This window comes from Malaclemys terrapin, chromosome 13, assembly GCF_027887155.1.
Source record: "Malaclemys terrapin pileata isolate rMalTer1 chromosome 13, rMalTer1.hap1, whole genome shotgun sequence".
In the NCBI taxonomy this organism is placed as follows: domain Eukaryota; kingdom Metazoa; phylum Chordata; order Testudines; family Emydidae; genus Malaclemys; species Malaclemys terrapin.
The window spans coordinates 23224472-23238127 of NC_071517.1; the positions used below are offsets into that span (position 1 = coordinate 23224472).

Sequence of the window (13656 nt, forward strand, 5' to 3'; positions counted from 1 at the left end):
GAACTGATCATATGGCAGATGGAGCTATGCAAGAAAAAAAACTGACAGCTGTTTTGATGGGAAATCAGGCCTGAAGGTCTGTGAATATGGAACTAACCAACCCTGGGGAATTCGTCTGTCATTCAGCAAGAGTTCAGTGCGGAATTGGAACTAACCCTCTAACTGTCAAAGTCTATCAACTAGTTCTTAATTAAAGGGAAATGTCTTTGGAAGCACATCTTCAGATAGGCATGGAAACCCAGCCAAATATATATGCAGTCAGCATCACTGCTGCTTGGCCAAGGAAATTCCCAGGGGAGCTGGGCTCCAAATGAACTGTAACTTGCTATTCCTTAATTTGTTATCATAAAACTAAAAAACACATTGTACTGTTTGGGACAGCACTTTACATGCAAATCATGGAGGAAAATAGATGCTGCTCAGTTTTGACATCTCAGGTGTGGAAACTGAGGTACAGAGAAGCTAAGTGATTGGGCCAAGGTAACAAACGGCCAGTCAGAGACCTAGGAAACAAAACCAAGACACCTGACTCCCAGGCCTGCGTGCCGACCCCGAACCACGAGTTACATGACGATCAGAAGAGTCACTGCCCTGTAATTTGGAAGCACTGCAAGAAGGATTCACGTTTTCTAGTATTGATCTATATTTGCAGATTTGAAAAATCCATACAAATAAATGTTCAGTGAAACTCATGGACTTAGATGCCATGGAGCTTAGATGCCAAGAAAGAAAGGTGCCTTAGAAATACCATTGGGACAGATAGGGCCTGATGCAAAGGCCACTGAAATCAACGAAAAGACTCCCACTGATTTCTGTGGGCTGTGGATCAGGCAATGAAGAGATGTGGTCTTGAGAAAGCAGAAGCTGGGAGCGCTGGAGGAGCACTGTTATGATTATTGGACTTTAAAATTCACCCCAATTATAAGCTTAAATATAAAAAATATGTGCAAGTTCATAAGATGTCCCAATAATGTAAAACTTTTTGCTTGTTTGGAAATCAGCCATGGAAGATATGGTCAGGCTGTTTTTAATAAATGGATATTATGAACAAGTGCAAGAGACAGACAGAGAAGCTGGATTAGTGCAAACAAAAAGGGCCTGCTAATATCGTTCAAGAACTGTTGAAATCATGCTTGATAAAAGCAGAAGATGTGGAACCAGAAGTTAATGGACCAAAATTGGCACGATGGGCAACATACTGAGGGGCTGAGCTATGCTGTCCACTTTTTCCTTTTCTGGTTTTCTTAAAAAGAGACTTTGAAAAAAAACACTTTTTCATCTCCCATCTCCCGCCCCAGCTGGCATCTCCGCTCATCTTGTCTCATTTTCTCTGACCCCAGGACAGGAGGAACAGACCAGACTGAAAGGCTTTCTTCCTCCGACAGGGAGGTCATTAAGCCTTGCTCTTGTTCAAAGAACTTTGTTTTTCGTTCATAAGTTCTGAAAATCATCCCATCATCATGACATCCTGTCCTCAGCCCATCAGCAGGGATACCTAATGGCCAGCACTGCAGAGTCATGTAAGATCCAATTCTGTTCCATTGCTTTTGGGCTGCTTTTCATGCTCTTCCCTTCTGCCTGTTCTGTCTCTCATTCTCTCGGCTTTCCGTCCAATCCTGAAATCAGCTGCATTGCATCGGCACAGTAAGATGAGATGACCATAATCTTGCCCTGTCTAAGGAGAAAAAAACCCCAATGGGATGACATCCCTGGCCTGAAGGGGAACCAGGGACCAAGCAACAGGTGCTGTGGTTGATCTGCCAGCCAAAGCTTCCATTCGTAACTGACCTGCCATCCAGTGTTCCAAAGACACCAACAAAAGCTGTATTTTCCCCACATTTTCGATCCTACCTCTCCTTCACCTTTTGTGTGAGTGTCTCTGTTAGAAACAGGAGAAATAAATACCTTTCACCCATCAGGACTGAATCTAAAATTAACCCACTTTCCTTTTCATCAAATGAAGGTTGTTCTGAAAATAAAAGACGCTGATATTTTGCCTCCAAAAGGAGAAACACCTGACAAAACAAACAATCATTCAATATCAGTTTTATTATAAATGCTTGTTTTAATTTCTTGTTCTTTCTTGTGTTTGATCCATACATTTTCAACTTCACAATGAATGCTTTTGGATGTTTGCCAAAGAACTGAGAAAAACCAAAGCCTTTGTAGAAAGCCCCATCCCTCACAGCTAAGTATCACTGTTGTAATGTTGGACAGTGAAAGGGTTTAGAAACACCTTTAACTCGTTTGGCCCTTGAGATTAGTACAACACACAGTGTCACGGCTACACGGCTAGCTGCATCTCTGTCCTCTCACTGGTCTCTGAGTGCACCCCCACAGGTAACAGGCATTGGGACTTTACCTCTCCTGGGCTGGAATCATGCGATTCTCGCAGTCTCAGACCAGGCCCTGTGCTATGAGACCCTGTGGATCAGCCATTCTTAGTCAGCAAACCCAGCTGGGTTTTGCATCTGTAGTTCTTCTCCTAGGGAGTCTGTGACCAGTGGTGAATCTGGTGACCGGTCAGCCTGCTTACAGCACCGTATTGTTTACTCTTAACAGTAGGAACAAAGCATAACATAAGAGAAGACAGGTTTTAAAATAGCAAAAGATCTACGTGCATGTCTGTCTTACCTAATGGCTTCCCATCCTCCGGCCAGAAGCCTAGCAAGGCCTGACTTCTTCAGACACCCCATCTGTGTGGGTCAGTCTGGTGCCCTGAACAGCTCCCCCCACCCTATGGCGTGAGTCTCTTCTTATCCAGCCCGAAGTCCTTCCACAGTCAATTGCGTGGGCTGAGCTCCTGCTGCCCAAAGCCAGCTTGGTGAGTTCCATGGGAGCTCGAGCCAGCCTTCTCCAGGCCAATTGCTTCCCCATCATCTTGCATCACACCCCTCAGTGTTTGCTGCGGGGGGATGGCTCATCTCGAGTCTTTGTTTTGCCTTCCTGTTTGCTTCCCACGAGTCCTATTGATTTAACCCTATACAGTCATCCAGGTACCATCCCATTCAACAATCCGACAGTCATATAGCACATAGAGCATTCATAAATTACAGAGCAGCCCCACTTCCATCCCGCACAGCACTTACAGTGCAGAACTACAGGAACACTGGCTTTCCCCTGCGTCCTCCAGCCCCCTTCTCCACTGAGTCATTTGGCTCCTGCTGTGTGCTGGGATCCCCACTTCTTGAGTCCAGCATGAGGCTTAAGATCTGAGATACTGCTGTTCTTCAAGAAGAAGCTGAAACTTTTTATTTCTAGTCTTCCACTGCCAATGCTTGGTTATCGATTCTTCTTTGGTCTTCGTTAGCGGTTATTGCTTTGTTTAGTTTGTTTTATAGCTATTAAATGAAGAGCCTGAGAACTGATAACTGTGTGTAGCTAGGCAACTGAAAAGAGATGTTATCTTTCTGGCTTCTGTGCACTGCACCTTGCACAGTAGAGGAGTCTACCTGCTGCAGGGACAGCTGTGAGGCAGCTGGCATTTGTGGTTCAGGTCAGGTGCAGAATGTCACACAGGGAGTTGCTGTGATGTCTCCATCTTTCAATTGTATAACAACTTTATGTTTGTTCTTTCTTTGTTGTTTTCCTTAATTTGAAATAAGAGTCATGGTGACAGGAATATATGGGGTTCTCTTATGTGTGGGAGACATAACACAAGCACAGCTTTATAGAGGGCCCAGAAAAGGTGCTTTAGGGGAGGATACTCTCAGGGGGCCTTCCCCTATGGTGGCTGTGCATTTCCCAACACACAGAGGGATACTCATTTGGCTGAAGGCCATTCTTCTGCAGCATAGGCACCGACTCCGTGGGTGCTCCAGGGCTGAAGCACCCAGGGGAAAAAAATGGTGGGTGCTGAGCACCCACCAGCAGCCCCCCATCAGCTCCCCCCTTCCTCCCAGTGTTCGCTGCCTGCCGGCAGCCCGCTGATCAGAACCTCCCCCTCCCTTCCTTGCACCTCCCACCCACCGCGATCAGCTGATTTGTGGCATGCAGGAGACTTTGGGAGGGAGGGGGAGGAGCGAGGGTGCGGTGTGCTGGGGGGAGGAAGCGGAAAAGGGTGGGAAGAGATGGGCAGAGGTGGGGCGGAGGGTGGGCATTGGGAGAAGGGGTGAAGTGGGAGCAGGGCCTGTGGCAGAGCCAGGGGTCGAGCACCCCCCGGCACATTGGAAAGTTGGTGCCTATGTTCTGCAGTTTCAATTCTAGAGGTCACAGCAAACATAACCTTGAAGGCTAAGACACCTCCACAGTGGGTAGATGCTGAGCCTGAGCCCTTTGTGCAGGAGTCTAAAGAGGTGAATCGAATACAAGCCGGCCTTATAAGGATGGGCTCAGGGAGCTCAATCTGTTTAGCTAAACAACAAGAAGGTTAAGGGGTGACTTGATCACAGTCCATAAGGACCTACATGGGGCACAAAAATGTGATAATAAAGGGCTCTTCTCAGTCTAGCAGACGGAGGTATAACAAGAGCCAATGTCTGGAAGTTGAAGCTAGACAAATTTAGACTAGAAATAAAGAGTCCATGTTTAACGGTGACCATACCTAACCACTGGAACAACTCACCAGGGCGTGTGACGAATTCTCCATCATGGGACATTTTAAAAACAAGATGGGATGTTTTTCTAAAAGAGCTGCTCTAGTTGAAACAAATTAATTCAGGGAAATTCTCTGGCCTGTGTGATACAGGAGGTCAGACTAGATGATCACAATGGTCCCTTCTGGCTGCCTAATCTATGCATCTGTGTGTGAGAAAAATCATTGAAACTACAAGTAATCAATTCGATCATTTGGCCCTCGGGCTGGACAGCACGCAATATCCCAGTGCTGTTTCAGTGAAAAAGTGTTCCAGCGTCACTGCACTGACATAATTAGGTTGACATAAGCTGCCTTACGTTGACCTGTGTAGTGTAGACCAGCCCTAAGTGGTTTTGTTTGTGTCTCTGCAGGATGGATGACATTCAGCTTTGCAAAGAAATCAGTCGGCTGAAGAAGGAGCTCCAGAAACTCATCGCACTCCCAGGTAAGGCCCAGATACTTTGGAAAGCTTCTGCGGCTTGATCCCAAAGCCCTTGAAATCGATGGGAGTGCTTTTGATCAGGCCCTTTATTCCTGGATGTGCTCCTACTAGGTAACAGGCAGGACTCCAAAGGTTCAGGCGATCAAGTCAGATGAGTAACCAGACATTTGGATCCAACTCTGAACCTCTCGAGTCTGCAAAGTTGGCCTGGGGCTCTTTCACAAAAGCAGCCCTTCTTGCAATGTTGCTGGGACTTTCTTTTCCTGGCTAGGCTGGAATTGTCCCCAGATCATCTCTTTCTGTGGCTCTTTGTCTCTTCCACTGCTTGTCCTGGTCCAAACAAGGAAATCTCGAGAAACAAGAAAAGGAAAAGAAATAAGGAAATAAAAATTGTTACCCAAAACTTTTTGTAAGCCACTGGTGAGTGTGTGTTACAGGATCCTCTTCTGTGCCTGATCCACAGAGGACAGATGAGTCTGTTACAGGCCCAGCTACCCTCCCACATTGTGCAGTTCACACCAACCACTCCAAATGGCACCCTAGGAGCGGAAGGAGGAGAATTCATGGAATCCCTTGGTAGAGGGCCCCTTTGGAAGTTTTCTATTGGTGGTGGGAGGGGAGGGAGGCCTTTAAAAGCAGGGCCAAGCATCTAGAGTCATCAGATGTTGGTGTTGCTGGGGAAAACTTTCCTCTTTGTGTGTTACCACAAAACACAGCAGAAATTTAACACCAGCCTTTTGACAGCGAGGGGATGGGGCAGATGGCAGGCTGGCCTCGAGTTCATAGGAAATGCTGCAAGCCCTGGTGGAGGAAGCCTGCCAGAAATCACAGAGGGCTAGAGACAGTGAGCAGCTTGGCACATGTGAGGAGCTTCACACACCCTTCTGTCTTGGGGAGGGCTGTGCATTTCAACACCTAAAACCTCTGGTCCAGCCCAAGTTCAGAGAGGCGGAGATAACAGAACCACCAGACCCCACCTTGTGGCAGGTATGTCCTGGGAATCTAGCTAGTCTCTTTGTAAATAAGGGTTATGTCTAACAGATTCATATTCATAGCTTGACAATTTCAGAAAAGCATCTCACTGGGTAACTGAAGTAAGTGCGTCCGCTGAAAGGAGAGGGCCTTATATTCATTTACACTAAAGCCTGTTTACACTGGCAGAGTGCAGTACCGGGCCCTAATGTGCATGAGGATCCAATCCAGACAGTGTGGCGAGATCCCCAATACGGACGTACCCAACATTCAGGTGCTCTTTGGAGAAGAGAAAAACCAGCCAAACAGAAAATCAAAACTTCCTCGGAAAGGAAATTCTGCCCTTTGCTCCCTATATCATGCCGCACCTTAAAACGGTGTTGTCTCCCTGTCCCCATCACGCTGCCAAGTCGCACGCCACCTCTTCCTTCGCCCCTTCTCTCACTCTGGTCTTCAAGCTTTCTGCCCTGCCGTCTGGAACTCCTTTCCAACCCCCGGATGCCCTGATTTCCCCCTTTCAAATCCTTCCTCAAAACTTTGACCTCTGGCAGATGCGCCATCCTTCCACAGAGGGAAAGAGCACTGGGGGAGAAACAAAGCAAGACAAAGCCACACCCCACTCTCTAAAGGGCGTCTCCAAAGCCCATTGAAGTAAATGGGAATTAGGTCCAAAGGCAGGACCTTCCCCTGCATCTCCCAGTATGTTGTGTGTGTTGTCCATCTCTTTAGACTGAATCCAATTTGGACAGCAGCCAGATCTTCTAGGCTACAAACAGCAGCAGTGCACTGTGAGTGCTTAAATCATAATGAGTAAGAATAACTTCATCGCAGAGCTGGTCACGTCACTGTCATTAAGGAAATAGCTCTGGCCAGGAGTTCCTAATTCAGGTCACAATTAAGGAAACCACTTCATCATATGCTTTCCTGGATGGGAATGGGCCTAATACATGCTGAAGTGTTTCCCTGTATTGGGGTTGCAACCAGTAGGGTCTGGGCTTAAGTTTGTTCCAGCCACAAGTCTGACTCTGCAGATCTGACAGGTCCTAGGAGCTGCAGTGGAGCATTAGAGAGCGCGGTGCTGTGATGTTTGGATCCCTGAAGCAGGAAGGGTCTGAACATTCATCTCCTAGAACAGCATCTCAGCTCATTTACAAGACTCTGTTTGTTCTCTGCCTGGAGGGCAGCTTGAGATCAAGGATGACTTGAAACCGGAGTCTTTCTAGTTCCCTATCGCTGCTGCTCCAGGTGTGGCTATAAACCAGGAACATGCAGATTGATTTGGGTTAGAAGTGGGCTCAATCCACAAAATGTAGCTCCCGATTCAGATTTTGAACCTGATCCTGTAACTGAGGGATGTTCAGACTGGGGTTGGGGGATATTTGCAAAATTTGGATCCAGCGAGTCAACTCAGGACGTGCTGCAAATCTCATGAGAAACACTGAACTTGTGAGACTCCCAGTAGAACTTCAAAAGACAAATCCAGCAGAGGTTAGGTTCAGATAAGAACCCCAAACATATGAGTGCTTGCCCAGGGCTTAGCCAAACCTCTCTAGTCTAGAAAGCTCACATGGCCAGGATATCTTTGACATACAAAGGCATATCAAGGTCGAGATGGAAGCTGAAGCCATCAAAGTTCAAACTACAAACAAGAAGCATATTTTTAAAAGTGAATATGCCTCACAAGAGCTTTTAACTCAAGTTAATTGACTGTCAATTAACTCAGATTACCTAACATGTTTGGACGTCTATCTACGGTACTAATATGGCCCCCATTACTGGAGTATCTGAGCATCTTACAAACTCGAATCATTTATACGCACAATGCCCCTGTGAAGTAGGGCAGTGCTATTAACTCCATTGTACAGCTGGGGAACTAAGGCACAAAGACTAAGTGACTTGCCCAAGGTCACACAAAAAGTCTCTGGTGGAGCAGAGAGTTGACTGGAGACCTCCCAACACCCAGGCTGGACAACCCTTTCTCTGTAGAGACATGCTAATTTGGAAACCCCACATATGTTTCCTCCAGGACACACACGTTTGTGGTTTACCCTTTGAACTGAAGTAGGATGTAAGAGAGGCCTGTGCTGATGGGTAAATTTCACCTGAGAAGTAGGACAAACTTCTGTGCTCTACAGAGGCTGCTAATACTATAGAATAATGATGACAATTCCTCCCATTCAGCCCCTAGCAGCGGTGTCTCAGGTCGATATATAGAAGGCTTTAAACTGCAAGTGAATACCCAGTTTAGGCGCCGCTGGGATCCAGCCTACAGGTTTGCTGCAATCGCAGACTGCACTTCGTATTTACTTAGCTGGAGGAGGACTGCCAATGGAAAGCCATGTGGTACTGGATTGTGTTTGGAAGTGGTTGCCTGAACTCTGGGGTGGTCTTAAAAAACACAGCTGCATACAGCCAATCTCAGTCTTTCCGTAATTTATCTTTAATGTTGCATAAATCATCTCCATATTTCTGTGTATTTACCAGTGTTTTATATACATGGGACTTGAAGGTTGCCCAGATTTTGTGCACAGTGGAAAGGGACGCAGGCGGTTATCCAGGGTGCTGAAGGTCAGGCCACCCTTTGGGATTTCAGTGAGGATTTTAGCTAAGACTTTCAAAACTGCCTGAGAGATGGACATACCCAATCCCTGTTCATTCTAATGGGAGAGGGGGCATCCAGATCCCTTTAGCACCATTGAAAATCAGGGATCACTGAGAGAGATTCGATGTCCTGCGTTATGCAGGGGACCAGACTAATTATAATGGATCATTCTGGCCTTAATATCTTTGAATCTATGGATTTTCACTGAAAGTCAATGGGACTTGTGCAGCATGGGAGGCAGCTCAGGCTGTACAAACGCTGCTGCAGCTTCACTGCTATTGTTAGTCAAGCTTAGGGTGACCAGACAGCAAGTGTGAAAAATCAGGACGGGGGTGGGGGGTAATAGGTGCCTATATAAGAAAAAGCCCCAAATATCGGGACTGTCCCTATAAAATTGGGACATCTGGTCACCCTAGTCAAGCTAGCTAGATCAAAGCCAGCTTGGGTGTCCACATCATGTGTTGCAGTCACACCTCTGACTGCAGGGCAGACATATCCTAAGAAGCCAACCCTGTCTGCAGCACAGATAGAATCGCAGGTTTCTATATTTCGGTGCATTAGAGCAAACAGTGGTTTGTGTTTTCCCTGCTGCAGAGAAAGAGAAGTCCAACGAGGAGAAGCAGAGGGAGGAGGAGCTGGTGCAGCAGATACACAAGCTGGTGGAAACCCGGGATTTCCTGGTGGACGACGTGGAATTTGAAAGACTGAGGTAGCTGGATGAGCCAACTCGAGTGTGTCTGAAACTTGCAGGGGTTGGCAGAGCTCCAGCATGTCAGACTCCCGGCTTCTGCACTGGGGGGCAGGAAATGCACAGAACAGCTCAGAGGCTAGGGAGCTGTGCAGGGTTGGATTAATGCAGCCCAGGACACTAGACACATCATAACACTGCCCCCTAGGGGACTACTTGCACAGCCCCGCCTCTACACACTGTGGCTCCACCCCCCACATGGAGTGGCTGTCAAGGGGACACCTCCCAGAGAGGTAGGGATAGTGGCATACCCTTATCTTTCCCCAGAGCAGCAGGGGGGGAGTAAACCGGCTCCCCAGGACTCACTCCATCAGCCAGGTGTATCTGTTTGGGTGGGCCAGCCCCACCGCACTCTTCTCCTCTTGCCATGCGCTGAGCCTTCTATTGGCAAGGTGTTGGCAGGGGATCCCCAGAGCGGTGGGTCCTGGAGTCAATACCCCATTGAGCTGGTATGGGGCAGTTCATGCCTCTCAGAGCTATTGTTTCAAGATGTCTGCAAACTCAGGCAGACAATGCAGCATCGATTACACTCGGGTCACATTTTTTAGCTTTTCTTCAGACTCTTTATTAAAATGAAAGCTGAGATTCTGATGTAATCGCAGGACTAGGAACTGGGACCATGGGTATACGGTCTGCAGTGCTTATGCCATAAGCCAGACCTGGAGGTGTAGAATGGGGCAGAAGCAGGGGAAAGGCAACATACGCTGGTGGTGATAGAAGGAACATAAGAACGGCCATACTGGGTGAGACCAAAGGTCCATCTAGGCCAGTATCCTGTCTTCCAACAGTGGCCAATGCCAGGTGCTTCAGAGGGAATGAACAGAACAGGTAATCATCGAGTGAGCCATCCCCTGTCACCCATTCCCAACTTCTGGCAAACAGGCTGAGAAGTATGTGGCTTTAAGCAAAGGGCATCTGCTAGCTATGGAAGTTGAGCAGGGGGTTGGACTAGATGACCACCTGAGGTCTCTTCCAAGCCTAATCTTCTATGATTCTATGGTTCGATGACATGCCGAGTCTGTGCAAGAAGACGTCCTGAAGTGCAAGTCAGGTCTGTCTGCACTAGGGGTCATGCTGCAGCAGGCAGGAAGCAAGGTCAGTCAGGCCCAGTCAGCCGCTGCAGAATGAAACCATTCAGGCCTATTCAAAGCCGAGGCAGCATGTGCTTCTGGCTTTCCCCTCCCTGGCGAGCACAGCACCCCTCAAGCCTTCGGTTAGGACTCAAGCAGAATGTAATACATTTTTTGGAACACATCTCTGCTTGCAGACACCAGTCACTTTAGCTCTGCCGTCGCATGGGTGTTGTGCTGGGGGCCTGGGGTGTTCGTGTTCAACATGCCATCTAGAAAGCACATTGCAGCCCCTTGCTTGCACTCTGCTGAGCCGTGCTTTGCCACCTGTTGGGCAAACTGAGATTTCTCCTTAATTCTGCCACCTGCTATGCATGCCTCAGGGCTTGGGGGGCTGTGGTCGTTCGTTGGCACTGCTGGCCCCAGTTAATCTAGCTGGCCGTGAGAAGTGAAGGGAGGGTCGGACTGTGGCTCAGGTGTGTGTGCGAAGTGGTGAGGTGCTGCAGGTAACTCCTGGGGACAGGCAGCGCTGGAGGTGACTCCTGCAGGAGTTACGCTGCGGGTGGTGGGACTGCCTCCTTCGCTCTGGGGTGCAGTGTCTGCAGAGTGATAGTCAGGGATAGGGGAACCAGTTAGGAGATGACCCCACACCCTACCTTGCCCCACCAAGCAAACATTTTGAAAGATCCTGAAATGTTCAGCTGACACCCCCCTCATCTCCCTCCATGGGGATTTAGATCACAAAATGGCCACTATGCCTTCTGCTTTCCCCACTCCATGCTTCTGCGAGGCAGCGTATCGATGTCTGTCTGTCTACCGCATGAATAGTGCTGGGCACTGTATCTCGGCATCAGATTCATTTTCCAAGCTAACCATCACAATGTAATGTGACATGGCCTCAGGTGGTGCCGTCACAGGGACTGGGGCTTTTGCTTGGAGAAATATTTGTGGGGGGGGGGGGGGAGTAATTTTGTTTTGCTGGTTCCCCTTCCCTCATTGTCATTCTTCAGCTTCAGTTACTGCAGGCGGGCTTCTGGGAAAAGGGGAGGTCTGCACTGAGCACTTAACTAAAGCCCAGGCTGATCTCTTCCAGTAGGTGCCAGATTGCTGGGCTGATTTTCCCACAGTCTTTGTGGAGCTGGCCAGTTCCCTATAAACCTTTTACTGGCTGTATTTTAGGGGCAGCCCATCTTCCCTTCCCCCAAAACACCCTTCTAGCCTCCCTGTCAGTTAGCAGTTGAAGAGCTCTAAAGCTGCCGGGTCCCAGAGTGTGCAGGGCCAGTGGAAATCCACATTCTCATGCAATAGGTCTGGTAAACCAGGATGCCTGGTACTGTGCTGACATCATTTCTGGCAGGACTGTGGAGTGCTCTCAGTCAAGAGCTCACCAGCTCCAGCTCTGCCTACCTTGTGAAATCTGACCAGATCACAGCGTGTAGCATGGGCCTGTGACCTAGTCAGATTTCACTGGTGACCTGCAGCAAGAGGTGAGCTGATGGGTAGACTCTGAGAGGAAGGTGTTTCCTTTTACTGCAGGTGGTATGCACGAGGGTTGGTTTATTATTTGTATAATGGTAGAGCGGAGGTGCCCTAACCAAACTCAGGGCCCCATGGTGCTAGGACCTATACAAACATGGTGAGAGACAGGCCCCGCCCCAAAGAGCCGACAATCTAATTAGACGAAACAAAGAGTGGGAAGGGAAATAGAAGCAAGGAGAGGTGAAGTGACTTCTTTACATTCATACAGCAGGTCAGCCAGGAACAGAGCCCAGGTCTCCTGAGTCCCAACCCAGTGCTCTAGCCACCGGAACTATACACAGATATGAACACTGGGCTCAGCTTTGAAGAGCGCCCTGCCAAGTGGAAAACATTTAAGAGGTCCAGGGCTGGGACGTTGTTGGATTATTGTGGGAGTGGGCGGATGGCTGAAAAGTGGGGTGAGGGAGAATGACACCCCAAGAGTCCAGAGGTGTCACGTTGTAGGCTGTTTAGTCCAGAGGGGTCACGCTGCAGGCTGGTTTTCAGAGGGGGAATGTCTGAGACTTAGCTAGGAAACATTAGAGGCTGGGGAATGTGGAGGTGTCTAAGCACTAGGCAGAAATGAAGGATTGCAAAAGGCCAACCCGGGGAAGCACAAGACACCCCTCCACACAAGGACCTTGCTTTTGAGGTTTAGCAGACAAAGGATTTGATGCTTATTCAGGTCTGAATGTGAATTGGGCCTGGCAGGTCATCACTTCTGCCCATGTACTCACACCCATGTAGATGCAGAGCAGAGTTCTGAGCTTTAGCATCCAATTCGCTCCTCTGTGCGCTGTTAGGAGTATTGCCAATCTATCACAGCTAAGTGGAGATCCAGTCACTAACCCCCACCCCTACATGGACAGGCAAGTCCTAAAGCTGTCTGATCAGGAGGTCCAGCTGACATCCAGTTCTGCTGGGCCAGGCCCCACCCTGAAACGCCAGACAGGAAGAGAACCCTGCACTATTGAACACACTGTATGTGAGAAAGGAAACCAACTGAAGATGTGAAAGTAACGGACTAATTCTAATGTGTTGACCCCAGTATCTCACATGAGAAGGGGGGTCACCTGGAGAGAACAGAGGCTAGATGAAGTATCACTTAGGTTCATGCTGGGTCAACAGAAGAGGGTTTATGATACATTGGGGAAACAATAGCTTTTAGCACCTGGAGGGCAGTCTCCATCTTCAAAGTGTAATCCACTGGTCGTGTGAGTCACAGGTGCCCCTCTGAGCTGATCCACACAGGCTTTAGCTCAAGCTGTGTAGCAGCCCATGCTTTTCGCTCTGGAGCAGTAGCATAGCTAGCGGGGTGCAGGGGAAGCAGCCGCTTCCCCTCAGCACATTTTCCAAAAGCGGTGCCTGCTGGGCCGGCACTGGGGGCAGCACGGCCAGAGGAGCCATGGGGGGCGGCAGGCGCGGCTGGAGGAGCGAGGGGGCCAGCTCCTCGGCCATCGCGCCCCACGCTCAACGCGGCCCCAACATCGCCGCAGCCACCTCCTGCGGCGGCTCAGGGCTCGGCAGCCAAGCGCTCCCCACCCCTTGCTAATGCGGCAGCAGCAGCATCTCCCGGCAGCGGCTTGCGGCCCAGTGAAATATTCCGCGTCCCCTGCATCCCATCGCGGCGGGTGGGGGGAGGCAAAAGGGCCCCTGTGCCTTTAAGGCTGCCCGGCTGGTGAGCCCCGCGTGGAGTGTACCGAGCGCCGGGAGCGGGGCGAGCTTGTG

General features: G+C 49.2%; 1 protein-coding gene across 2 annotated transcripts in view; it reads left to right on the forward strand.

Moving 5' to 3' along the window:
* Nucleotides 1-13656, forward strand: part of LOC128847702 (bMERB domain-containing protein 1-like) — a 59400-nt gene that overhangs the window by 41248 nt on the left and 4496 nt on the right. For both annotated transcript variants that reach the window (XM_054047327.1, XM_054047328.1), the window contains exons 3-4: nt 4948-5021; nt 9187-9301. In XM_054047327.1, the coding sequence (XP_053903302.1) occupies nt 4948-5021; nt 9187-9301 (189 nt within the window). The remainder of the gene's footprint in view (nt 1-4947; nt 5022-9186; nt 9302-13656) is intronic.